Raw genomic sequence first — 27,989 nt, forward strand, 5'->3', positions numbered from 1 at the left:
AGAGTGAGTTTATTCAAAAGCTTATTTTGGAATCAGTGTCATCTTGGCTGCCGTTAAAGTGGGGACAAAAATAGTCTTTATACCCAGCCAACGATGTGGAATTGAAACGAGCTAATGGATAATTTGACTGCAATCCAGGTTCCCTGACAAGCGTTAAAAATATTGTCTTCGACTCGTCCCTTGAGGGCATTGAAACGCGCTAAACCAATAGTTGCTAGTTTTCTTTTGCAGGTTTATCCATCCAACTGCAAACTAGTCTATTTAGTTTAGAGTCACTCCAGCACTTTGTGTCTTTTTTGTTGTAAACCGGCAACTGCAGTTCCTTGTTTATCTATTTCTATTTTTGTTATGAATAGCTCTAGTCTCGGTCTAGTTGGCTCAGACTTCCAATGCCCTTGGAGCCTCCCATAATCTCAATCTTTGAAGCTTTTAGACACACACAGGGGAGGGGGGGGGGGGGGGGGGGGGGGGGGGGGCGGGGCGGCGGCCATTCAGACCGTCCATCCAAAATCTATCCATCAGATTTTGTCGATAACTTCTCCATTTATTTCCAGAAGGTGGACTGAAAGATGCTGGAGGTGGACAGGCAGCATCTCTGGAGAAAAGGTATAGGTGACCTTTCAGGTGGGAAAACCTTTCTTCACACTTCTCCGGTTTTATCTTCAGATGTCTTCATGGAGTTTTAAACTAATGCCGTGTTTTGGTGAGTAACCCGTGTTGTTTGTTTTCAACGAATCGAGAGGTTTCCGCATTTAACTCTTTTGTTTTGGCTGGAAGGTAAAATATCTTGTTCCAAATTCAAAAGATTCCAGGTAAATTTGGACAAGTGCGTTCGTTCCCAGCGACTAGCTGGTGCTACATTTAAGCTGCGCCGCTCAAAAACGAAGCGGGGACTCAGTCCATAGAGATTTGCGCGCAGTTGAAGTCTCGCTTCATAGGTGTGTGTGTGTTTGGGGCGATATGATCGCGCCTCCTTTGGGCTGAAGCCCGCGGCTTCCAAAGAAATCAATGAAACATTCCGTTGGGGGCGATTTAGCAGGACTACGACCCGGTTTTCCTTAACGTGTGGGAAGCAACTGCAGATGCTGGTTTAAACCGAAGATAGGCGCGCAAAAACGCTGGAGTAACTCGGCGGGACAGGCAGCCTCTCTGCAGAGAAGGAATGGGTGACTGAAGACTGAAGAAGGGTCTCGACTATTCAATTCTCTCCAGAGATATTGCCTGTCCCGCTGAGTTACACCAGCATTTTGTGTCTGTCTTCGGCTTTCCTGACTATTCTCGCCAACATTTTTATCTCTACCGGGTTAACTAGGCACTGCCTTGGTGTGAGCCATCGCAGTTCTTGGCACCCACACTGGATATTCCCTGCTCAATATTACAATGGTGATAATTTTCCTATTAGGTTGGGGGGGAACTGAGGTGGCGAAGAGTGAAATGTGGATACAGTCTTTAGTAACCATGAAACTCATTGAAACATATAAGATTGTTAAGGGTTCGGACACACTAGAGGCAGGAAACATGTTCCCGATGTTGGGGGAGTCCAGAACCAGGGGCCACAGTTTAAGAATAAGGGGTAAGCAATTTAGAATGGAGACGAGGAAATACTTTTTCACACAGAGTCTGTGGAATTCTCTGCCTCAGAGGACGGTGGAGGCAGGTTCTCTGGATGCTTTCAAGCTCTTAAAAATAGCGGAGTCAGGGGATATGGGGAGAAGGCAGGAACGGGGTACTGATTGGAGATGATCAGCCATGATCATATTGAATGGCGGTGCTGGCTCGAAGGGCTATTGTCTATTGTCTATTGTCTAACTAGTGAAATACAGCTCGACATGCCGAATCATTAATTTACCCCAAAGATGCACATACGCTGTGGCCAGGGGGAATATAACACACTTTTTCCCAATATATAGTTCCACCAAGTAACGGCGCAGCGGTAGAGTTGCTGCCTCACAGCGCCAGAGACCCGGGTTCGATCCTGACTCCGGGTGTTGCCTGTACATCGTGTGTACCTTCTCCCCGTGACCTGTGTGGGTTTTCTCCGGCTGCTCCGGTTTCCTCCCACACTCCAAAGACATACAAGTTTGTAGGTTAATTGGCTTTGGTAAAATTGCAAATTGTCCCTAGTGTGTGCAGGACAGTGTTATATATGCCCCTGTCCCACTTAGGAAACCTGAACGGAAACCTCTGGAGACTTTGCGCCCCACCCAAGGTTTCCGTGCGGTTCCCGAAGGTTGCAGGTGGTTGCCGGAGGTTGCAGGTAGTGGAGACTGACAAAAACCACTCCGGCTACTTGGTGTAAACTTGTGGTCATACATCCTGCTGTCTGCCTTGCACCAAGGCAGACAGCAGGATGTATGGCCACAAGTTTTCCTAACGTGGCTTGATACGTTTGTAGACAACAACAAAAAACTGGAGTAACTCAGCAGGTCAGGCAGCATCTCTGGAGAAAAGGGATAGGCGAAATCTCACCCGTACTAATCCATGTTCTCCAGCGATGCCGTCTGACCTGCTGAGTTACTCCAGGTCTTTGTGTCTTTTTTTTTAAAACTGTAAAGCAGCATCTGCAGTTCCATGGTTCTGCACAAGACTTCGAACTTCCCCCATTGACGGTCAAAGGTATTGACAAAGTGCCTGTTGCTTTTTTTAACCTTAAGCTTGTTTAGGAAGGAACTGCAGATGCTGGTTTACACTGAAGATAGAGACTAAAAGCTGGAGTAACTCAGACATGTAGCATCTCTGGAGAGAAGGAAGAGGCGACGTTCCGGGTCGGGACCTTTCTTCAGACTGAGAGTCAGGGGAAAGGGAGAACGGGAGATATAGACGGCGATATGGAGAGATATTGATGCTTTTATATACGAATTACACTGATTTAAGATAGCGGCAGACTTGCAAAGATCTGGTAGACATCTAATCTAAACACAGACAGAAACGGGATGTGCCGAGGATGAACCGTTGTGTAGGAAGGAACTGCAGATGCTGATTGACTGCGAAGATAGACACAAACATGCTGGAGTAACTCAGTGGGACAGGCAGCGTCTCTGGAGAGAAGGAATGGGTGACGTTTCGGGTCGAGACCCTTCTTCAGGCTGGCCTGAAAAGTCTGAACAAGGGTCTCGACCCGAAACGCCACCCATTCCTTCTCCCCAGATAAGCTAGTCATAGAGTGATATAGCGTGGAAACAGGCCCTTCGGCCAAGCTTGCCCACACCGGCCAAAATGTCCCAGCTACACTAGTCCCACCTGCCCGCGTTTGGTCCATATCCCTCCAAACCTGTCCTGTCCACGTACCTGTCTAACCGTTTCTTAAATGGCGGGATAGTCCCAGCCTCAACCACCTCCTCTAGCAGCTCGTTCCATACACCCACCTGTGTGAAAAAGTTGCCCCTCAGATTTCTATTAAATCTTTTCCCCTTCACCTTAAACCTATGGCCCCTGTTATATGTTTATTGTGTTCAGCCGGTTCTCTCTTTCAAGAGAGAGCTAGATCGGGCTCTTAAAGATAGTGGAGTCAGGGGATATGGGGAGAAGGCAGGAACGAGGCACTGATTGTGGATGATCAGCCATGATCACATTGAATGGCGGTGCTGGCTCGAAGGGCCGAATGGCCTACTCCCTGCATCTATCGTCTATTGTCTAAAAAGTTTTTCCTCATCTCAGTCCTAAATAGTCGACCCCTTATTCTTCAACTGTGACCCCTTTTCTGGACTTCCCCAACATGGGGAACATTGTTCCTGCATCTAGCTATGAATGTTATCAGTTTCTATAAGGATCATTAATGTAGCTACAATTACCAGCTATAATTTACCAACTATTGGACCTGCAGCTTTCATCCCACCACCCCCACCCCCCTTGCCCCCCACCCCCCCCCCCCGAAAATCCTTCTATTGTGCCAATCAGGCAGATGGCATGCAGCAAATATGGCTTAGCCTCAGTGACCGAAACTAATTTTAACTAGCTTTCTATCCCTCCGCGTTTGTTAGCGACTCACCAAATAGCGCAAAACAGCTGGCTGCGCGAATTAAACCCATTAAAAGCACATTTATAATAAATTATATTCGCAAGAATGTTGTCCTTTGGCGCTGAAAGGCACGCACGGGGGACGGCGCATTTGAATGAAAATGTGGGCAACCCCCTCTTCTTAACGCAGCCTGCAAGTCTTAAAACATTTTACTAAATAGATTAACTTGGCGATTGTCTGCAGCACATTTATCAGCTTCATTAAGTGAATGGGCGAACAAATATATTACACATGCATGAAAAGCTCTATTGGACGCGGTTATTGTGCACCCGACTGACAGGTGGTTAACTGTTTTTGCGCGAAGGCAGAGAGAGGGGAGGGGAGATATTAAACCCGGAGCGCAGCGCGGAGACGCCTGCGTAATAGCGAGCTTTAGATTAGAAACATAGAAACATAGAAAATAGGTGCAGGAGTAGGCCATTCGGCCCTTCGAGCCTGCACCGCCATTCAATATGATCATGGCTGATCATCCAACTCAGTATCCTGTACCTGCCTTCTCTCCATGCCCCCCTGATCCATTTAGCCACAAGGGCCACATCTAACTCACTCTTAAATATAGCCAATGAACTGGCCTCAACTACCTTCTATCACAGAGAATTCCAGAGATTCACCACTCTCTGTGTGAAAAATGTTTTTCTCATCTCGGTCCTAAAAGATTTCCCCCTTATCCTTAAACTGTGACCCCTTGTTCTGGACTCCCCCAACATCGAAACAATCTTCCTGCATCTAGCCTGTCCAACCCCTTAAGAATTTTGTAAGTTTCTATAAGATCCCCCCTCAATCTTCTAAATTCTAGCGAGTACTAGCCGAGTCTATCCAGTCTTTCTTCATATGAAAGTCCTGACATCCCAGGAATCAGTCTGGTGAACCTTCTCTGTACTCCCTCTATGGCAAGAATGTCTTTCCTCAGATTAGGAGACCAAAACTGTACGCAATACTCCAGGTGTGGTCTCACCAAGACCCTGTACAACTACAGTAGAACCTCCCTGCTCTTATACTCAAATCATTCTGCTATGAGATTGATGCACCTTCACTCCAAATTATCGCATAAGACCCGAGTGTGTCCCACACAACAGACGCACGCAAACAAACCCTTTGCGTTTTTAAAAGAAAGCCTTAAATCGTGCAGGACTACGAACTTTCTTAAGTGATAGGAGCATAATTCGGCCGTTCGGCCCATCAAGTCAACTCAGCCGTTCGATCGTGACTGATCTATCTCTCTCCTAACCCCATTCTCCTGCCCTCTCACCATAACCCCCGACACCCGTACTAATAATCCATGCTCTCCGGAGATGCTGCCTGGCCCGCTGAGTTACTCCAGCACTTTGGGTCTTTTTGTTGTAAAGCAGCATCTGCAGTTCCTTGGTTTTGCGCAAGACTTAGAACTTTCCACATTTACTGTTTTAACCTTAAACTTGTGTAGGAAGGAACTGCAGATGCTGGTTTATACCGAAGATAAACACAAAATGCTGGAGTAACTCAGCGGGCCAGGCAGCATCTCTGGAGAAAAGGGATGGGTGATATTTCGGATAGGAGAAGAAGGGTCTCGACCCGAAACGCCACCCATTCCTTCTCTCCAGTGATGCTGCCTGTCCCGCTGAGTTACTCCAGCTCTTTGTGCCTTTCTTATTACTTAAGCTTGTTCACTCTGTTCTATTTGAACAGTACAGCACAGGAACAGGCCCTTCGGCCCACTATGGCTGTGCCCAACACGACGTCAAACCCAAATCGTATATGATTAGGGAGGAACTGCAGATGCTGGTTTACACAGACGATAGACACAAAGTGCTGGAGTAACTCAGCGGACAGGCGGCATCTCTGGAGAGAAGGAATGGGTGACGTTTCGGGTCGACACCCTTCTTCAGACCTCAATCCATGAGCTTTTCCAAACGCCACCTTGGTAGCTGTCTCCACCCGCCAGTGTGTTCCAGACACCCACCTGCCTCCACCCGCCAGTGTGTTCCAGACACCCACCACCCTCTGTGTAAAACAAAACCTGCCCCCCTCATATTAAATCTAACCCCTCTAGTATTTATATTGGACTGTATAAAGGTGGCCTTTTCCGTGGGAAAGATGTTCTTGAAACGTCAGACCATGCAGCCAACTGCTTGGACTTTACCACCTTGTGTTTCGGCACTAGAGCAGTTTGCTTCCAAGTTAGCTGCAAGGTCCAATTGATAATAGAACAACCATCGTGCGTTGGAAGGAACTGCAGATGCTGGTTTAACCTGAAGATAGACGCAAAAAGCTGGAGCAACTCAGTGGGTCAGGCAGCATCTCTGGGGAAACGGCATAGGTGACCCGAAGGTCGAGGCCCTTCTTCTGTCTGAAGAAGGATCTCGACCCATAACGCCGCCCATTCCTTTTCTCCAAAGATGCTTTTTTAACATTTCAAAATAGACTTTATTCAGATAATAAATATCTACAATACATGTACCGTGCAAACAAAAAACTCCACCTGATATCCTCGGAGGCTATACATACATTCAATTTACTGAATTCACTCCCTAAGTCACAGTTTTTGTGATGTCTCCAGTGATGCTGCCTGACCCGCTTACTCAAGCTTTCTGAGAAGACCCGTTTACTGATGCGACGATTTGCCTTCCCGTTAAGACAGTGCGAGATGGCTTCAGATAGCAATACACAGAAATGTTTGTCACTCTGAGAGTTCACATTTTTGTTTGCTTTTTAGCTTTTAGTTTGAGAAACGGCACGGAAAACAGGCCCTTCGGCCCACCGACCACCTAATTAGGTGTATGTTAATTCACTTTCGTATCCACTGTCCATACACTGGATGACAGTTTTACACGGGCTAACCCGCACGTCTATTTGTGGATTTGAGAAGAGACCGGAGCACCCGGAGTAAACCCGCGCGGGTCACAGGAAGAACGTGCAAACTCCGCACAGACAGCACCCGACGTCAGGATCGAACCTGGGTCTCTGGCGCAACTCTACCCCACTGTGCCACCGTGCCTGTCGGACATGAGCCATTGAATTTGTTCGTTTTTAACTCTAATGATATAACTGTAAAATCAATCATGATTGTTTCCCCTTGGGGCTAATTTCCATAGGTCTGCATTAGTAAGAGTGTGGATAGGTTTTAACAAGGGAGGCGCAGCGGTAGAGTTGCTGTCTGACATCGCCACAGACCCGGGTTCGATCCCGACTACGGGTGCTTGTCTGTACGGAGTGTGTACATTCTCCCCGTGACCTGCGTGGATTTTCTCCGGGTGCTCCGGTTTCCTCCCACACCCCAAAGACGTGCAGGTTTGGAGGTAGGCGAATTGGCTTTGGTAAAATTGTCCCTACTGTGTGTAGAATAGTGTTAGTGTATGGCATGATCGCTGGTCGGCGCGGACTCGGTGGGCCGAAGGGCCTGTTTCCGCGCTGTCTTTTGCAAGGGGTAGATGTGTCTTCACTAAGACCAGTGGACCGGGCAGGGTTGGTCCCACAGACGGTCTTCGAGAATTGGAGGACGATTTAAAGAGTGGCTGTGTGAGGGAAAAATAACAGCAGATGCTGGTTTACACCGAAGATAGACACAAAATGCTGGAGGAACTCAGCGGGACGGGCAGCATCTCTGGAGAGAAGGAATGGGTGACGTATCGGGTTGAGACCCTTCTTCAGACTGACTTGAGCTTAGGTGGACAATGTGACCCAAGAACCAGAACCAGGGGCCACAGTTTAAGAATAAGGGGTAAGCCATTTAGAACGGAGACGAGGAAACACTTTTTCTCACAGAGAGTTGTGAGTCTGTGGATTCTCTGGATGCTTTCAAGAGAGAGCTAGATAGCGCTCTTAAAAATAGCGGAGTCAGGGAATATGGGGAGAAGGCAGGAACGGGGTACTGATTGGGGATGATCAGCCATGATCACATTGAATGGCGGTGCTGGCTCGAAGGGCCGAATGGCCTACTCTTGCACCTATTGTCTATTGCCTATTGTGACATAGACAATAGACAATAGGTGCAGGAGTAGGCCATTCTGCCCTCGAATGTGTGATCAGATAGAGAATGCAATCGGATCTATGAGTTTCAGGATTAATTCTGAGATGTTCACGCACACTTTGGCGTGGCAACCTCGTATGAGGACCACTGGGAAATGGAGTGGTATACAGGGAAATTAAAACAACGTTATGGGTGCGTCCATTGCGATATGGATTACAACATCAAATTCAAATCTGCAAATAAAAAATGAAACGAGGTGACAAATGTTGTTATCTGGAACAAAGCAGTATAATCTCAATAACAATTTGTAAGAAGGAACTGCAGATGCTGGTTTACCCCGAAGATAGACACAAAATGTTCGGAGTGACTCAATGGGATTCATCAGATTGTCAATAGGAAAATGACAAATTCCTATTATATTTCACCCAGGCTTGATATTCACCAAGTCAAAAAGGAAGAATATATTTTCCAAACATATTCTGTTGACAGACAAAATAAATCAGACTATCAGCATGTTTAAGAAGAAACTGCAGATGCTGGAAAATCGAAGGTGGGCATAAATGCTGGAGAAACTCAGCGGGTGAGGCAGCATCTATGGAGCGAAGGAATAGGTGGCGTTTCGGGACGAGACCCTTCTTCAGACTCCTTCTTCCGTGGTTGAAGAAGGGTCTCGACCCGAAACGTCACCCATTCCTTCTCTCCAGAGAACCCGCTGAGTTGCTCCAGCTTTTTATAGACAATAGACAATAGGTGCAGGAGTAGGCCATTCGGCCCTTCGAGCCAGCACCGCCATTCAATGTGATCATGGTTGATCATCCCCAATCAGTACCCCGTTCCTGCCTTCTCCCCATATCCCCTGACTCCGCTATTTTTAAGAGCCCTATCTAGCTCTCTCTTGAAAGTATCCAGAGAACCTGCCTCCACCGCCGTCTGAGGCAGATAATTCCACAGACTCACAACTCTCTGTGAGAAAAAGTGATTCCTCGTCTCCGTTCTAAATGGCTTACCCCTTATTCTTATTGAATTGAAAATAGGTGCAGGAGTAGGCCATTAGGCCCTTCGAGCCTGCACCGCTATTCGATATGATCATGGCTGATCATCCAACTCAGTATCCCATCGTTGCCTTCTCTCCATACCCCCTGATCCCTTTAGCCACAAGGGCCACATCTAACTCCCTCTTAAATATAGCCAATGAACTGGCCTCAACTACCTTCTGTGGCAGAGAATTCCACAGATTCGCCACTCTCTGTGTAAAAAATGATTTTCTCATCTCGGTCCTCTTATCCTTAAACTGTGACTCCTAGTTCTGGACTTCCCCAACATCGGGAATAATCTTCCTGCATCCAGCCTGTCCAACCCCTTAAGAATGTTGTACGTTTCTATAAGATCCCCCCTCAATCTTCTAAATTCTAGCGTGTACAAGCCGAGTCTATCCAGTCTTTCTTCATATGAAAGTCCTGCCATCCCAGGAATCAGCTTGGTGAACCTTCTCTGTACTCCCTCTATGGCAAGAATGTCTTTCATCAGATTCGGAGACCAAAACTGTACGCAATACTCCTTAAACTGTGGCCCCTGGCCTTGGTTTTTGCGTCTATCTTCGGTTTAAATCAGCATCTGCAGTTCCTTTTTACACATCCATCCAGTTTCTCCAGATATGCTGCATGATCTACTGAGTTACTCCAGCGTTCTGTGTCTATCTTGATAATGTTAATCATAAAAGTTGAATCTTAATCGAGCGCGGTGGAAAGTAAAACCTTCTCCGTTCACCTCTCAAAATCCGGAGGCTGCCAGTTCTAATATACTTTTCACCATCCAAGATTGGCCGCGGTTTGACGTCGGTTAGGTGAATTAGGCGGCGCTTGAGTTTAACTCGTATGGAAATAAGACCATGCGCCGACCTGCTAGACTACTTCATGGGGGGATTAAATCCCCCCCCCCCCCCCCCCCAAAACGGCCTGATTTTTTTTAAAGAAAACGTCTCTTCCATAAACTCTCCAATTTTTAGAGAGGGATGGAGAAAAATACACAATCTCTGCTCAGCCCTACAAAGAAAACGGGGGTACCTTTTCTTTTTTTATTTATATATATATATATATATATAATGGAGATAACCAGCCCTAACATGAATGGCAGGGTGAACAAAAAGGACGAGTATGGGTCAAAGAACATTAGTCACAGACCTCATCAGCGTCCACATGCTTCTAAAGGCAGCCTTCAAAAATCTGTCGAAGATAAATCTGTCAAATTGCATCGATGCTTATGCTTTATTTTGCTTTGAATGCTTGTTTGGTCTCTCCCCCCCCCCCCCCCCCCCCCTTCCCATTTAGGGAATGGGGGGGGGGGGGTTAAATCGTGTCAAGAGCGCGGCGTGGACCCCGACTTCTGAGCCTCCCTCGTCCACGTGTGGTCACAGCGTGGGCCCGACCCAAGCTCACAGTTCATGTCGCTGCCCTGATTTAGTGCAAAAGGAGCCGCCGGCACTCGCTCCCTCACACAGTGGAACAACTGGCCAATTTATTAAGGTCATAGTGTGGAGTCAATCAACCCCACCACCATAACTAATAATCACTGGGAAACCAAATGATCGGACAACATGGGACAAGGAGGTTTGATCTTAAGTGACCAGCTTCAGACAGACATCCTTTCTCGTTGCTCCCCCCGCTCTGTGAGCCCCCCCCCCCCCCCCCTCCTGCTCTCCGATTCAACGGGCACGTTTTCACCCAGACTTGCTACCACATAGAAAATAGAAAATAGGTGCAGGAGGAGGCCATTCGGCCCTTCTAGCCAGCACCGCAGTACCCAGCCAGCTAGCCAGCAGCTAACAATGGCCTGTTTCCTTCATCGCCGTTACCTTTTGACATATCTACACCTCTCGTTTCCCTCTCCCCCTGACTCTCAAGTCTGAAGAAGGGTCTCGACCCGTACGCGTCACCCATTCCTTCTCTCCATGGGATGCCGCCTGTCCCGCTGAGTTACTCCAACTTTCTCTGCGTCTGTCTGTCCACCGCTGTGGTGAATAAATCCAGACATGTCGTGTGTGTAGGAAGGAACTGCAGGAGCTGGGTTTTCCACCGAAGATAGACACAAAGTGCTGGAATAACTCAGCGGGTCAGGGCAGCTTCTCTGGGGAGAAGGAAGAGGCGACGTTTTTCGGGCCGAGACACTTCCCGCGTCCCTGCTTCGTACACACATTTTACCACCAGAAGGAGTCGATGTCGTTTTTGCCTCTCTCGCTCTTTCTCTCTGCTCACGAACAGGAAATCTCATTCGTCCCACTGATAACAAGGCGCTGTCAGTTGCGTGGTCATTTCAGGGTTAGCTCAATGAATCTCATTTGTTCCATTCCTTCTATTAAACTGTTTTTCGCTCCCCGAGACTCATTGGACTTTGGCGATTTTCTTTGGAAGTAACCAATTCTTGGACTTGTTGTCAAATCAGTGGGAAATATCTTGCCACACACAGCAACAGTCTTTTCTCGTCTCCAGTCTCTCTCCCGCCTCCGTCTCTATCTTTCCATTTGAGGAAGGGCAACTTCTCGCCAGAGATGCTGCCTGACCCGCTAAGTTATTCCAGCACTTTGTGCCTATCAGTGGACCGAGGCTGAGCAAGAAATATACAAAGTACTGGAGTGACTCGGCGGGTCGGGCAGCATCTCTGGAGAACATGGATCGGTGACATATCTCGAAATTATTTACTTCTCGCTCATATCACTTACCCAAACCTTAAAACTCTTAATATCAGTCTGAAGACCCGAAACCTCACCTGTCCATGTTATCCGGAGATGCTGCCCGACCCGCTGAGTTACTCCAGCACTTTGTGTCTTTTTTGGTTGGTAAATCGACATCAGCAGTTCCTTCGGTCGACTTAAGACTTGCTCCACTTAAGTCTTGCTCCACTTATGTGAAATGTGTGCGTTTCCAGTAACTATGAGCTCCGGTGCGCTGCTCTGTCTAGGATATGCATTCACATACACAACCGCTGTTACTGATCGCTGTCCTTTTTCTAACTGAGTGACATCTGTATTGCCCTTATAAAATCTCCAAGAGGCGAATCACTCACAATTACATAAATGTAGCTGCGATGGCTTTAAATGCTCGCTTAGATCAACGTGATCAGAATCCAAAGACGTGCAGGTTTGATTTCAGCATTGGCTTCAGTATGAATTGTAAATTGCCTCTAGTGTGTCGGATAGTGCCAGCGTACAGGGATAGCTGGTCGGCACGGACTTGGTGGGCCGAAGGGCCTTATACCGCGTTGTGTGCAATCTAAATTAACTAGCACTTAATTATTACTATTGTTGTTATTAGTAGAGTAATTTTCAATAATAACAGTGGAGTAATAATAATAATAACAATAATAGTATTTTTACAACATTCCATGCTCGATAATTTGGTGGTGAAAGTTGCACTTTGCTCAGCACGCACTAAAAGCAGATACATCAGGTTTGCTCAATGTGTTCGATATTATGTGTAAGAAGGAACTGCAGGTGCTGGTTTAAACCGAAGATAGACATACAAAAAAAAAGCCTGAGTAACTCAGCGGGTCTGTCAGCATCTCTGGAGAACTGAAGAAGGGTCTCGACCCGAAAAGTCACCTACTCATTCTCTCCAGAACTCATGCTGCCTGTCCCGCTGAGTTACTCCAGCATTTTGTGTCTACCTTCAGTTTAAACCAGCATCTGCAGTTCTTTCCTACACAAGTTATTACGAGATCATTTGTTGAGCGAGTCCACCCCCCCCCCCCCCCCACAGCATAAATTCGCCCATATTCCAAATGTCGTTTCCCACGAACGAAAAACAAATGGTTCCGATTTCAAAAGTGATTTAAAACTGCCTGTGGTCCTCATATTTCCAGTTACTAACTCCATCGCCCAAACCACCAGCACTCTATTCAGCATCGTGCTCCAGTAAAGTTTAGCTAACGTGCTTTGTTTTTTTATACAAACGGAAAAAAAAACAAACCTCAGAAATGCAAATATCTGTTTCCCTGTCCAAAAGAATAACGGGATTTTCCATTGTTAGAGCGCTGTAGTTTTTTTTTTTTTTAAACGCCTTTTCCATTTTAAGCTGAATTAATATCTCTTCCAAGTTCCATCGCTGGATACATACATGCACGGATGCAGTTTTGTCCGTTTGTGAAGGGGCCGAACATAAGGATAATCTACAGCCGAGGCAGAACGCGAGAGAGATAGAAGGGGGAATGGGAGCGAGAGAGGGAGAGAGAGGGAGCGAGAGAGAGAGGGAGCGAAAATAAACTATTTTAAATGGGAGTAAAGCCGCTGAACGTCAGCTAATACGATTTTTTAAAAAGCATTGTATTGAGTAAATAAAAAAATCCAGCTGATGGTGACAGGGAAGGTGCTGTTGCCGCGGTTAATGGGATAACGTGGACGCTGCCTCCTTTCCGACGCATATTAAGAACAAACTAGTACTTTTTCTTCAAACTCAACTTAATATTCTTCACATCTGTTATCGCGTTAAAGAGCAATTTGATCGATTCCGGGGAGGTTTTGTTCTCCCACAGAAAGACTGCACGCTTCTTTTAAAAGCGTATTAACTGGTTATTTAAATATCGTCAAGCAGTCAGGGGGCACATTAAGCGAGAAATATGTTGCGAATTAGCACTTTAAAAAAAGCTCAGCCAAAAATGGGTTGTTTTTTTCGTTCGGTTACAACTTTTCTAGATTAGTTTACGAGCTTCCTACCCATAGATTTATTCCAATATGCAACGTTTCAGTGTCAATAGAATTGTCTGTATTCTGTGTTTCAGTTTCGTATCAATTCATTCACTAATGAGGTGTTTAATTACATATAGAACTCGATAAACAAAAAAAACCGAGTCTCTCGACATTTGAGATATTGGGGACCCTTTTTGCAAGATTAACCGGTGATTATGTTTTATGATATTGCAATTGGCGATGCTTTCGATTGAAAATTACCATTTTTGTTTAAATATAATTTACTTTCCTCATTTGGGAACAATCTGCTATTTAAATGTCTCACTCTGCCTGGTCCACGGATGCCTTTCACAAGGAGATTATGTCGTGAGGATATGAATATGTATTGGGCAGGTTTGTTGGCTCAGCGGGAGCAGCAAATAAATTTAGTACTTTCTTTTCATAATTCCTTTCAAACGAGGAAAATGTCATTGGAATCTCGGAAAATTGTCTTTTAATTAGCCTGTGTGCATTGCACCCACACAATAGCAGCCCAAATCCTTCAGCAGTGTATTCAAAAGAGGCGGTCGGTACTCGCAATCAACGTCGACACCTCCTTTGTGGAAACGCCATTGTGATTGCTTGCTTATCGAGTTTAATCCAATCATAAATTGGTGTAATGGGCCAATCGCCGAGCCAGAAAGTGCAAGTGAAAGGAACTCGTGTGGAGAACTTTGTTGAACTTCATTGTTGTGAGCCGTCACCTCTCAAAAGACTTAGCGAGGCTGACCACTATAAAACTCACCGGACAGGAGGAAGTGCCCGGAGAAAAGTAGAAAAGTGTTGGAGGTGGTAGTCGGATCTTACTGAGTAGGGGGGAGGTGGTAAAGAAGCTCTTTGCTGAATAGGATTGATTGGGACTTCTCTATTTCTTCCTCTCTCTCTCTCTCTCTCTCTCCCTCTCTTTCCCTCGCCGCTGCAGATATGATGTTCCCCAGTGTTATAGCGCCTTCTGCCATGTACCCCGGGCTTCTGAGGCCGACCCCGACACTGACTCTCCCCCAGTCTCTCCAGTCGGCCTTCTCCTCGCACGCCATGGGGGCCAGCTTCTTGGTGGAGGACCTGCTGAAGATCAGTCGGCCTGTCAGCTACCTGCCCCGCTCCGTGGCTCCGTCAGCCTCCGAAGCCGCCACTGTCCCAAGCCCGGCCACGACAGAACGGCACCGCACCGCCAGCCCCGTCACCAGCGGGATATGCGCCTCTCACACCTCCATCTCGCCAGCCAACGAGTCCAATTACCTCAAGTTTGGGGTGCACGCCATCCTCTCGTCAACCCCAAGAACTGGTGAGTGTCTCGTTCAGTTTAGTTTGCAGAGGGTACAGTGAAAAGCGTTTTATGTTGCGTGCTATCCAGTCTAGAGAAAATACAATACACATTTACAATCGAACCATTTGCAATGTAGATCAGTGAATAACGTTTAGTGCAAAGTAAAACCAGCAAAGTTCGATCAAGGATAGTCCGAGGGTCACGGATGAGATTTCCTAGTCAGTAAAACAGTTCCATCAGATGCTGCCGTTATTTACCAGGTCTCCATAAAGTACTAGCTGCAAACCGCCTACTGAAGTAAGATCATAATGAGCAAGATAGCAGGTCTGAAGAAGGGTCTCGACCCGAAACGTTGCCTAGTTCCTTCGCTCCATAGATGCTGCTGCACCCGCTGAGTTCCTCCAGCACTTTTTGTCTACCTTCGATTTTCCAGCATCTGCAGTTCCTTCTTAAACCTATGATAATGTTCTCATTTGTTATATAGAATAAGTAGAAACGTCGTCACATGAAATAATTAATGCACCTTTTCTTCTGATATTACCTTAGTGTATATTCCATGTTCGATTCACCTTAATCTAATTATTAAGGTGAATATTATTATATTGAATTAATCAACATTATTGAACTAATTGACGGGTTGTGCATAAGGTTACTCGAGTACTATTCGTAGCTATCCGAGTACTATATTAAGTTACTCAAGTACTGCGATCAGGGCGCGGCATATTAACTTTCTATATATTAACATATATATTAACATATATCACTTTAACATATGGCAATCGAAATAAAATATACCATTTTCTAAAAGGTCTCTAAAATATGTTGTCCAAAGCCAATGGCAAGCCATTATGGAGATGTGCTATGCAATTATTTCACACCAAAGTTATCGTATTGAAATACCAGGTTGCCTAAAGAGACGTAGGAAAGAACTGCAGATGCTGGTTTAAATCCAAGGTAGACACAAAATGCTGGAGTAACTCAGCGGGACGGGCAGCATCTCAGGAGACACGACCCGAAACGTCGCCCATTCCTTCTCTCCTGAGATGCAGCCTGTCCCGCTGAGTTACTCCAGCATTTAGTGTCTATCTAATTACACGGTTACCTAAAAAGCAATGAGACTATCTAACATTTTCTATCTAACGATTTTGGTCGTGATCATTTTGTGGTGAATGGTCTCTTCGTCTTTATCCGTCGTCACTGGTTAAAGGTTTGTGAGGGGCCTGTCCCACTGTACGAGCTAATTCAAGAGCTCTCCCGAGTTTTAAAAAAATCAAACTCATGGTAAGCACGAGAATGTACGTAGCGGATACGTCGGAGCTCGGGACGTCTCTTAGCGGCTCGTAACGCTAACGGCAGGTACTCGGGAAACGCGGTAAGCTCGTAAAGATTCGTGAAGATTTTTCAACAGCGGCTATTACCGTAATTCTCCGAGTTCGAATCAGGGGAAACTCGGGAGAACTCTTGAATTAGCTCGTACAGTGGGACAGGCCCTGCATGTGATGACGTTTGCAAGTTCTCAGATTCTTTTTCCTCTTTCCTACAGAATCCTCGCACCCTTTGATCCAGGGGATCTCGCCGAAGGCTTTCTTTCCTTACTTCGAAGGTTCTTTCCAGCCTTTCATCCGCTCCACGTACTTCCCAGGTAGGTCAGTCAGTCAGGTCACGAGTGATAGGAGCAGAATGAGGTCATTCGGCCCGTCGAGCCTACTCCGCCGTTCAATCATAGCTAGACACACACACGCACACACACACACAAGCTGGAGTAACTCAGCGGGACAAGCAGCATCTCTGGAGATGTTTCGAGTCGTGTCCCTTTCTTCAGACGACCAGAAACGTCACCATTTCCTTCTCTCCACAGATGCTGCCTGTCCCGCTGAGTTACTGCAGTTTTTTAGGGCTATCTTCGGTTTAAACCAGCATCTGCAGTTTCTTCGTACACATTCAATCGTGGCCGATCTATCTCTCCCTCCTAACCCCATTATCCTGCCTTCTCCCCATAACCTCTGACACTCGGACTAATCAAGAATCCATTTATCTGCCTTTATTTAAAAAATATCCACTGACTTGGCCTCCACAGCGTTCTGTGGCAAAGAATTCCACAGATTCACCACCCTGGGACTAAAAAAAATTCCTCCGGATTAGTAGCACCTTGCTCCACACTACCCCCCCCCCCTTCCTCCCCCTCCTGCTCCCCCCTTCTTCGCCCCCCCCCCCTCTCTTCCCCTCAACCCCCCTTCTCTTCCCCCCCTCATCTCTTGCCCTCCCTCTCTCCTACCCCCCCCCATTGTTCTCTCCCCCTCCTCTTCCCCCCTCCCCATCTCTTCCCCTCCTCCTCTCCTATCCCCTCCCCCCCTTCTCCCCCTCTCCCTCTCCCCTCCCCCTCCTCCTCCTCCTCCTCCCCATCACCGCCGCCACCACACAGGCACTCGTGGGCCTCTAGTTTCACGCATATTTTGCAGCCTGTCCCGGGGGTTAGAGTATAGTTCAGAGGTGGTTAGCAGTACAACAGTTGGAAATCAGTCTCGCTTATTTGATGCCCTATTTAGCACCAGCGCTGATGGATGGCACTTTGCTCCCATTCCATAATCTACAAATTAGCAGAAATTGTCACGCACTAAATTCTAGGCGGGTCCATTCTCAGGAGGACAGTTGGCTGCCCTTCACGGCTGCCGTTTTCCCACAGAGCCCCGCAGTCCATCACTGATTCCTAACAAAGCTTTGAGGACCGTGACCAATCGCCGCTTCATTTCCAGGAACCACACGCAGTTTTAGCACCAGTACAACCATTTCCCAAAGCTTCCTCCCTCCCTCCCTCCCTCCCTCCCTCCATGCATTCACCCCTCCCCTCTCTCCATCCCCCTCCCCCCCCTCCCTCTCTCCCCTTTCCCAAAGCTTCTTCCATCCACCCACCTCCACTCCCCCCACCCATCTTCACCCCCCACCCACCTCCAACCACCTCCACCCCCCTCCTGGATATCTTCCCGTTATATTCACCTCAATGAAATGCTTTTTCCGAACACATGTTATCCATTCCACACTCTTGTTCAAAACGTGCAGAGTTTCTTATCCGCACAATGAGTTAAATACAATCTCTAAAACAATTATCCATTTAAAAGATGAACTAATATTCTTGTTCTCAGTGTTATCCACCGAATTAGAATTCCTAACATAATTACCAATTAAAAATAATAACTAATACTCATCCTCTAGCAATTTAATTGTGATTTCTAAACCAATTATCCATTAGAAATAATTAATACGTATCCTCAATATGTTATTTGTCCGATTGAATTTTTTTTAAAGCTATCTACAAAACATAACCAATTCTTATCTTTTTTGTACTATCCACCCAGAATATCTAAAACAATTACCCATTTAAAAATAACGACATTATAATCTGTGCTAATTCTTATTCTCTAAGAATATCCTTTTAGAATATCTAAATTAATTATCCATTTAAATAAACTAATTCTTATCATCTATGCTAATCCACACTCTGTTATTTATTAAAGTGGACATTCTAAAGCAATTATCCATTAAAAAAAAACTAATATTCGATTTCTACACTGGCAATTCACCCCCCCCCCCCCTCACCCCCCCCCCCCCCCCCCCCCCCACCCCCACCACCACTCCCACCACTCCCCCACTCACCTTTTGTTACCGATAAAACATTTCGATTCAACTTGCCTGTGTCAAACTTGGTCATTTAACTTGTAAGAAGGAACTGCAGATGCTGGTTTAAACCGAAGATAGACACAAAAAGCTGGAGTAACTCAGCGGGACAGGCAGCAAGCGTCCCTGGAGAGAAGGGATGGGTGACGTTTCGGGTGGAGACCCTTCTTTATTTAATTGACACGTCTGAAACCGCTTAACCTTATGGTCCAAACAACCAGGCACAGTTACACCTTTCCTGCCTTCGTTCACAAGCTGAACGTTTCAACAGAAAAACAACTTGCAGTGTTTGGAGCTTTCTAAATAGCTTTTTTAATCCTCATTTGATGAAAATGTTGGGGGGGGGGGGGGGGGGGGGCAAGATAATCAGTATTCGAACAATGATCTTGGCATGCAGTTCTATTAAGATTGTGAATGTGTAAAATGCTTTTGTTCCAATAATATATCGCTTTAGCAGCCCGTTCTCAGTCTTTTTTCTGTTAGTTCATTACTACACAATTACCTTTCACGCTTCATTAGAATTTGTGTCTGGTATTAACACCTTCAGAAAGAGAACACTTTGATAAAAGGACACCAGACCATCTGAAACCATGGAAAGTGTCCATTTCCAATTGATCATCCATTGCTATTTGATTTCACACAACGCGTGCCAATAAAGTTATTTTCCTCAAAACCTTTTCCATTCATTAAACTTGTCCTAGATTTTGAAGATAAGGCAAATCACTTCAATACTCCAGTTCAAAAAGTGTCGTTTCTCATCCATCCATTTTGTTGCAGCCATCCCGATCGCAATTTCTATGACAATTATCCATTCAAAAATATAACTATTCTCATTTTTTTTCAAAGGCCACACAAGTAACCACGCCGGCTGTTTGTAAATGCACTTCTCTGCAAGTTTCACTTTAACTCCCAGCGTTTAAGAAACATTGTTAAGGCGCGTGCATGGATCGGGGAGGTTTATGGGGATATGGCTCATGCTGACCAAACAAATCAGATATAGCAAACACAATCAAGTCAAACTCGAGTACAATAGATAGAGCAAAGGGGAAGACACAGAGTGCAGAATATCGTTCTCAGCATTGTAGCGCACCAGTTCCAGAGACCAAGTCCAATGTCCGCAATGGGGTAGAGGCGAATTGGTCAGAGGGAAGTCCAGAACCAGGGGCCACAGTTTAAGAATAAGGGGTAAGCCATTTAGAACGGGGACGAGGAAACGCTTTTTCTCCTAGAGAGTTGTGAGTCTGTGGAATTCTCTGCCTCAGTGGAGGCCGGTTCTCTGGATACTTTCAAGAGAGAGCTAGATAGGGCTCTTAAAAATAGCGGAGTCAGGGGATATGGGGAGAAGGCAGGAACGGGGTACTGATTGGGGATGATCAGCCATGATCACATTGAATGGCGGTGCTGGCTCGAAGGGCCAAATGGCCTACTCCTGCACCTATTGTCTATTGTCTTTTGAAGTCTGGTAAGAAGGGAAGACGTGATATAATACCGCTGTGTAGGAAGGAACTGCAGCTGCTGGTTTATACCGAAGATAGACACAAAATGCTGGAGTAACTCACCGGGACAGGCAGCATCTCTGGAAAGAACGAATGGGTGACCTTTCGGGTCTCGACCTTCTCTCCAGAGATGCTCCCTGACCCGCTGAGTTACTCCAGCATTTTGAGTCTACCTTTGGTGAAATAAACCTGCATCTTCACTTCCTTCCTACACATTTCCTCACCTGTTCTTATTCGCCACCCATTCCTGTCCAGCATGCCAAGAAATTAATTTTCCCCAAAACCTTTTTTCAGTCATTAGCTGTGTCCGCGGTGACTGTGTCTGTGTAATGCCGCCACTGCATCGTCAATTTCCAAGGGCATTTTCTCCACGTTAAGTAACCCCACTGTTTATTTTTTTCTCCCCGCAGCTTCCTCCTCTGTGGTCCCCATACCTGGCACCTTTTCGTGGCCTCTCGCCGCCCGGGGCAAACCCAGGAGAGGGATGCTCCGCCGAGCCGTCTTCTCCGATGTCCAGCGGAAAGCGCTGGAGAAGATGTTCCAAAAACAGAAATACATCAGCAAGCCAGACCGACGTAAACTGGCAGCCAAGTTGGGACTGAAAGACTCTCAGGTAAGTCACAATCCACATTCGTCGGGCAATAAGGCGAGCGGTATCTAAAATGGGATTCATAGAAACATAGACATAGAAAATAGGTGCAGGAGTAGGCCATTCGGCCCTTCGAGCCTGCACCGCCATTCAATATGATCATGGCTGAGCATCCAACTCAGTATCCTGTACCTGCCTTCTCTCCATACCTCCTGATTCCTTTAGCCACAAGGGCCACATCTAACTCCCTCTTAAATATAGCCAATGAACTGGCCTCAACTACCTTCTGTGGTAGAGAATTCCAGAGGTTCACCACTCTGTGTGAAAAATGTTTTTCTCATCTCGGTCCTAAAATATTTCCGCCTTATCCTTAAACTGTGACCCCTTGTTCTGGACTTCCCCAACATCGGGAACAATCTTCCTGCATCTAGCCTGTCCAACACCTTAAGAATTTTGTAAGTTTCTATAAGATCCCCCCTCAATCTTCTAAATTCTAGCGAGTACAAGCCGAATCTATCCAGTCTTTCTTCATATGAAAGTCCTGACATCCCAGGAATCAGTGCAAGATCCCAAATTCTCCGGGCAGAATTCGGTCCATCCAATCAACTCCGCCATTCAATCATCATGGCTGACCTATCTTTCTCTCTCAACCCCATCCCCAACCCCCCCCCCCCCCCCCCCCCCCCCCCCATTATCCCATGACAGATCAGTTGCAAACGGGTCAGTGCGGATTCGGTGGGCCGAAGGGCCCGTTCACCTGTTGCCTGACTTAATTGATTGAAAGACACAGTATGAAACAGGCGCCCCAAAGACGTGCAGGTTTGCAGGTGGAGTGTGGTCTCTGTAAATTGCCCCTAGTGTGCAGGGGGTGATTGGGATAGCACGGAACTGGCGTGAACGGGTGACCGATGGGCCTGTTCCCCAGCTGTATGACTTGAACGACTGAAAGATACACAGCATGAAACGGACCCTTCGGCCCACCCACTTTATGTCGACCATCAATACCTGGTCCTCACGAGGTCTATATTATCCCACTTCCACATCCTCTCCCCGGACACTAGGGGTTATTTTCAGAGGGCAGATTAACCTGAAACCCGCCGGTCTTCGGGACGTGGAAGGGTCTGTATTTTTCACTCGATGAAGTGTGGGAGGAAACCCGAGTACCCGGTGGCGATCGTGCAAACTCCACACAGACAGCATCCTGAGTTACTCCAGCTTTCTGCGCCCATCTTGACTTTAAACCAGCATCTGCAGTTCCTTCCAACACATAGGGCAAGGTATAGTCCGATTACATCGCCTGTCCTGAAATAACAGCACATATATATATATATATATTTGTTTTTCTTGGTTCATTGAACAGGTGAAGATTTGGTTCCAGAACAGAAGGATGAAGTGGAGAAACTCGAAGGAGAGAGAACTGTTGTCCGCCGGCGGTTGCCGCGAACAGACTTTGCCTACAAAGTTGAACCCTAATCCCGACCTCAGCGACGTTGGGAAGTCCTCCCCCTGTAGCCTGCATTCGGGAGACGAGGAGGAGCTGGGGTGCAGGGACAGTCCCAAGTCACCCCTATGCCAATCCCCGGACTACAAGCGCATTGACACACACCTCCGCCTAATCTCACACCAACTCGCCGCCGACCAACACACGTACTTCTCCGAAGAGGAAGACGGAGAGGAAGAAATAACCGTTTCATAAACTTAACTGAACGACATTTCGAATGACAAATAAATAAATGATCTAATTAACCTCGGATTATTTCGCCAATGGACATGGACATTCCTTGCAAGGGACTTAAATCTACAGTTGAAGCTGTTCACTAATCAGTGGACAGTCTCAGCGATATGTACACAGTTTTTCTTTTGTACAAAAATGTGTGTTGAATGAATATTTTATACCAAGAGTATTATGAATGACTATACGTATAGTTTGATTAGATTCTAATTAAAAAAATTGCCAACTGTTTAATGACTTAACTGGAAATTGTAGACTCATAACTTATAAAGAATTGTTCTTTTTTAAAAAAAAGATTTTGTATGCAGTGTATAGATGCATAATGTTTATATCTTAAATGTTTTGTATAATACCAAATAAAAGTAGGCATTATGAGACGTGGTCGCAACAATGAAAAGGTGTGACTTGCAAAGATTGATTATTCTCTTTCTTCAACGGCCTGTCCCACTTACGCGACCTTTACAGGCGACTGCCGGCACCCGTGATAAGTCGCCGAAATTTTCAACATGTTGAAAATTCAGCGGCGACCAGAAGATGCCACGACCATAGGAGACCTCTCACGACCATAGGAGACCTCTCACGACCATAGGAGACCTCTCACAACCATAGGAGACCTCTCACAACCATACAGCCTGTGTTGAATGAATATTTTATACCAAGAGTATTATGAATGACATGGTCGTGAGAGGTCTCCAAAGAGTCGTAGCGTCTTTCTGGTCGCCGCTGATTTTTCAACATGTGGAAAATTTTGGTGACCTATCACGGGTGCCAGCAGTCGCCTGTAAAGGTCGCGTAAGTGGGACAGGCCCTTAAGAGTAACAGGCAATCTTAAAGATGCTGCTTAAAGATGGGTGCGACTTAAACTCTTCGACTCTTCTCATTCCCATTGCTGATCGACAACATGTCTTCAGCATCATTCCATTTCCATCTGCTAACCCCCCCATTCCCTGAATCCACCCCGTTTTTTTCCCTGCTCTCCGCCACTCGCCCTTCTTCAGACTTAGGGCATGGAAGGAGAACAGTTGCGAGAAGCGGTGGATTGAGTCTACTGCAGGTACCTGAAATCCTGGTTGGGGCCCAAGTAGGATGCCTGAACTGAGTCTGAGGAATTTCAGAGGTAGACAAAAGTGCTGGAGAAACTCAGCGGGTGAGGCAGCATCTATGGAGCAAAGGAATAGGTGACGTTTCGGGTCGAGACGGTGCAGGCTCGAAGGGCCGAATGGCCTACTCCTGCACCTAATTTCTATGTTTCTATGTTTCTATGAGACCCTTCTTCAGGCTGATGTGTGGGGGGGGGGGCTGGAAAAAGAAAGGAAGAGGCGGAGACAGTGGGCTGTGGGGGAGCTGGGAAGGGGAAGGGAAAGAGGGAGAAAGCAGGGACTACCTGAAATTGGAGAAGTCAAAGTTCATACCACTGGGGTGTAAACTACCCAAGCGGAATATGAGGTGCTGCTCCTCCTCCAATTTGCGGTGGGACTCACTCTGGCCGTGGAGGAGGCCCAGGACAGAAAGGTCGGATTGGGAATGGGAGGGGGGGGGGGGGTGGAGTTGAAGTGCTGGGCCACCGGGAGATTGTTTCACTGTACCTCTGCACATGAGATAATAAATAACCTTTGAGCGTCGCCCTCTAGTGGTTCATTCAAAAACATAAATATACCCCAAGCTAAAATTCACTCCACTTTGGCTTGTGTGTTGTGCAAATGTTTACCTAATATCGTTTCCTTTCCGGCCTGAAACCAAAAAGGATTGGAAACATCCAAGGGTTGAGATAGGATTACTAATATTTGATCAGAAATCAACAGCTTTTGCCCAATACGTAGGAAGAATATAAATGTAATACAGAAATTGTAGATAATTCCAAAATGCAACACCTCACACTTTAATACCTCTGTATTAAACTCTATTAGCCATTCCTCAGCCCACCTGCCCAACCCATCAAGATCCGGCTGCAATTTTTGACAACTATCTTTGCTATCTACAATACCACCTGCTTTAGTGTCATCTGCAAGCTTACTAATCATCCCTTGCATGTTCTCATCTAAATCATTGATATTGCCAGCAGTTATGCTGCTACAAGTAAGAATTTTGTCATCCCATTGTCGGTAGGTATGAGAATTAAACACTTGGCTGCAATGGTGGAGTTGCTGCCTTAACAGCGCCAGAGACCTGGGTTCGATCCCGACTACGGGTGCTGTCTGTACTGAATTTGTACGTTCTCCCTGTGAGTTTTCCCGGGAACTTCAGTTTCTTCCCACACTCCAAAGATGTACAGGTCTGTAGGTTAATTGGCTTGGTATAACTGTAAATTGTCGTTTGTGTGTGTGTGTAGGATGGTGTACGTGTGCAGGGATCGCTGGTCGGGGCGGACCCGGTGGGCCGAAGGGCCTGTTTCCACGCTGTATTTCTAAACTAAAGCGAAACTCTTGATTCCAGTATTCCAGACCTTCCACTGCCACCACAGACTTCTCCTTGGACATCCACAGTTACCTTTCGCTTCCTCATCAGCTTAGCACCAACTGTCCCGTCTTCCTCTCTGATCATCGCTCCCCATCTCTGCTCCAGTCGACACCCTCAACCCAGCCATCGTGTTGAGCACTGTTGCACTCCAATCGCCTCCCCTCCACGCCCCGTGCCATCACCACCCTTCACTGGTGGGGGATTGAGGGTAAAATGTCTTAATGCATGATTGCATATGCAAGTAGGCTGGACATCAAGCAGCAGCCTCCTGGACATGACACATACACCGGTCAACCTGAGGGGCACCTTCAGCAACAGACTGGTTCCACCAAGATGCAGCACAGAACGCCACAGGAGATCCTTCTTCCCTGTGGCTATCAAAGTGTACAACTCCTCCCCCTTCTGTCATGGGACAGACCTCCCCCCCCCCCCCCCCCCAATCTTTACACATCACAAATCCTGGACTTTCCACATCACTATAATTTCATGTTTCATGGGTCTTGTGTTTCCTGACTGTTGGCCGATCAAGTCCCCTCCAGGGATAAATAACGTTCTATCGTATCGTATGGTGGATGAGAGCCAGTTTAGAAGGATGAGAGGGTATCCCATTGAGACATATAAGATTGTGTTATAAGGGTTTGGACACGCTAGAGGCAGGTAACATGTTCCCGATGTTGGGGGAGTCCAGAACCAGGGGCCACAGTTTGAGAATAAGGAGTAAGCCATTTAGAACGGAGACGAGGAAACACATTTTCTCACAGGGAGTGGCGAGTCTGTGGAATTCTCTGCCTCAGAGGGTGGTGGAGGCAGGATCTCTGGATGCTTTCAAGAGAGAGCTAGATAGGGCTCTTAAAGATAGCGGAGTCAGGGGATATGGGGAGAAGGCAGGAACGGGGTACTGACTGGGGATGATCAGCCATGATCACATTGGCTCGAAGGGCCGAATGGCCTACTCCTGCACCTATTGTCTATTGTCACACACACACACCCTATGGAACACCTGCAAATGCACAAAATAATTCTACGGTTGGTGAGTTAATACCAGGAGATGTCCCAGTGTTCGAATTTCAGACAACCCTGGTGTGTAGAACAAAATAGATTATTATCGTACAAAGGGACACAAAGCTCTGGAGTAATTCAACAAGTCAGGCAGCATCTCTGGAGAACATGGATAGGTGATGTTTCGGGTCGGGAAGCCTCCTACAGAAGATTATTATCAAATTACACCAGAGAGTGAATCAGGAGAAGAAATTCATATATTTGTAAGAAGTCTGAAGAAGGGTCTCGACCCAAAACGTCACCCATTCCTTCTCTCCAGAGATCCTGCCTGTCCCGCTGAGTTACTCCAGCATTTAGAGTCTATCATATATTTTCCCCTTATACCATTCTACACGACTCTACTGGCACCTGGTGGACAGTGACATTAATTACAACACCTCTGCAAATAAAGAACTATTCCATCTGAAACAGTGTTTTGCTCAACTTTGATGCATTGGTGAGTGAATCTTCACCTGGATATTTAACGTTGTTTTACAATATTTGTTAATAATTTCACCCCGATCATCCCTTCTCCTCCCCGCTCCCGTCCGGCAGAAGGTACAGGAGCTTGAAAGCGCGCACCACCAGACTCAGGAACAGCTTCTTCCCCTCTGTTATCAGGCTTCTGAGCGGTTCTTCCATAAGCTGGGGTGCTGTCCGATTCACCTCTACCCCATTGCGGGCATTGGACTTTGTCTCTGGAACTGATGCGCTACAATGCTGAGAACTATATTCTGCACTCTGTATCTTCCCCTTTGTTCTGCCTATTGTACTTGAGTTTGACGATGGCAATGATGTACAATGTTAGCTGGTTTGATTGGAGAGCTTGCAAAAACAAGGCATTTCACTGCACCTCGATACACAGTATTAAATCTAAACCTATGTAAAATCTTAACCCATCAACAAAGTGTGCTATTTTAGGGCTGCTACCGCTATTTATTAACGTACAGAGAATGCTAATCTTAATGTTTAAGAATAAGGAGTAAGCCATTTAGAACGGGGACGAGGAAACACTTTTTCTCACAGAGAGTTGTGGGTCTGTGGAATTCTCTGCCTCAGAGGGCGGTGGAGGCCGGTTCTCTGGATGCTTTCAATAGAGAGCTAGATCGGGCTCTTAAAGATAGCGGAGTCAGGGGGTATGGGGAGAAGACAGGAACGGGGTACTGATTGTGGATGATTAGCCATGATCACATTGAATGGCGGTGCTGGCTCGAAGGGCCGAATGGCCTACTCCTGCACCTACTGTCCATTGTCTAAAATGCGGGAACTTCGTTTTTGTAATTGCGTGAAATTTTTCAAACATCTGTACCATTCTGTATTTTATATTGCTAGCCGTCAGCAACAACGCATTCAAATGTTACTGCAAAATGACAACCTCCCCGTTTCTGACATAGGAAATAGACCCGCCTGAAGAAGGGTCTCGACCCGAAACGTCGCATATTTCCTTCGCTCCATAGATGCTGCCTCACCCGCTGAGTTTCTCCAGCATTTTTGTCTACCTTCGATTTTCCAGCATCTGCAGTTCCTTCTTAAAGTGGGATTGAAGGATGAAAGGCGGCAGCTGATTGAATAAATAAGCATTCATTTTATTGAATCGGGAATAATTTAAAACTGGTACAATGACTAGAGTTATTCCTCAAATAAGACATGGTCTTGTATAGAGAGGCCGTTCTGAACCCAATGAGCGACCCGGACTTAATTCAAATGGCATGACACATGGTACAGTACACAAAATACCTATTTCCTAGTGTTTTAAAAATGGCTAGAAAATTCATCAAAATGCTTCACTGTAATCAACTATTTACAATTTATGTTACAATGCAAAAATGTACATCAAAACACTTAAATCACAAAGTCCTACAAAGAGATTTCCATTTAACAAGCATGTGAAAATTATCACGTAACAAATATGAGTTACATATTTACCAAGGGCAGGCCTTTCATCACTGAACGAATTTCCCCAAATTTACAGAAAAAAACACCATCTAGAAATGAAGCTCAAGCCATTTAAAAGTCACTTTTCAGTCTGTACAATTAATTGTTGGCAGTTTTTGAGGG

At 46.3% G+C, this 27,989-nt stretch overlaps 1 protein-coding gene across 3 annotated transcripts; it reads left to right on the plus strand.

Annotated features, from left to right (window-relative positions):
• The first annotated feature begins 589 nt into the window (after positions 1 to 589).
• On the plus strand, positions 590 to 22,833 carry dbx1 (developing brain homeobox 1). 3 transcript variants are annotated; one of them, XM_033038688.1, is made up of 6 exons: positions 590 to 703; positions 14,603 to 14,965; positions 16,491 to 16,589; positions 20,526 to 20,728; positions 22,065 to 22,402; positions 22,447 to 22,833. In XM_033038688.1, exons 1-5 carry the CDS (start codon positions 667 to 669, stop codon positions 22,398 to 22,400), a joined length of 1,038 nt encoding a protein of 345 aa, XP_032894579.1. In that variant the 5' UTR covers positions 590 to 666; the 3' UTR covers positions 22,401 to 22,402; positions 22,447 to 22,833. The 3 variants fall into 3 exon arrangements, with proteins under 3 accessions (XP_032894579.1, XP_032894578.1, XP_032894580.1); XM_033038687.1 differs by having other exon boundaries at positions 22,065 to 22,833; XM_033038689.1 differs by lacking the exon at positions 590 to 703 and adding an exon at positions 14,344 to 14,469 and having other exon boundaries at positions 22,065 to 22,833.
• Positions 22,834 to 27,989: the final 5,156 nt, after the last annotated feature.

This window comes from Amblyraja radiata, chromosome 20 (assembly GCF_010909765.2).
Source record: "Amblyraja radiata isolate CabotCenter1 chromosome 20, sAmbRad1.1.pri, whole genome shotgun sequence".
Lineage (NCBI taxonomy): Eukaryota > Metazoa > Chordata > Chondrichthyes > Rajiformes > Rajidae > Amblyraja > Amblyraja radiata.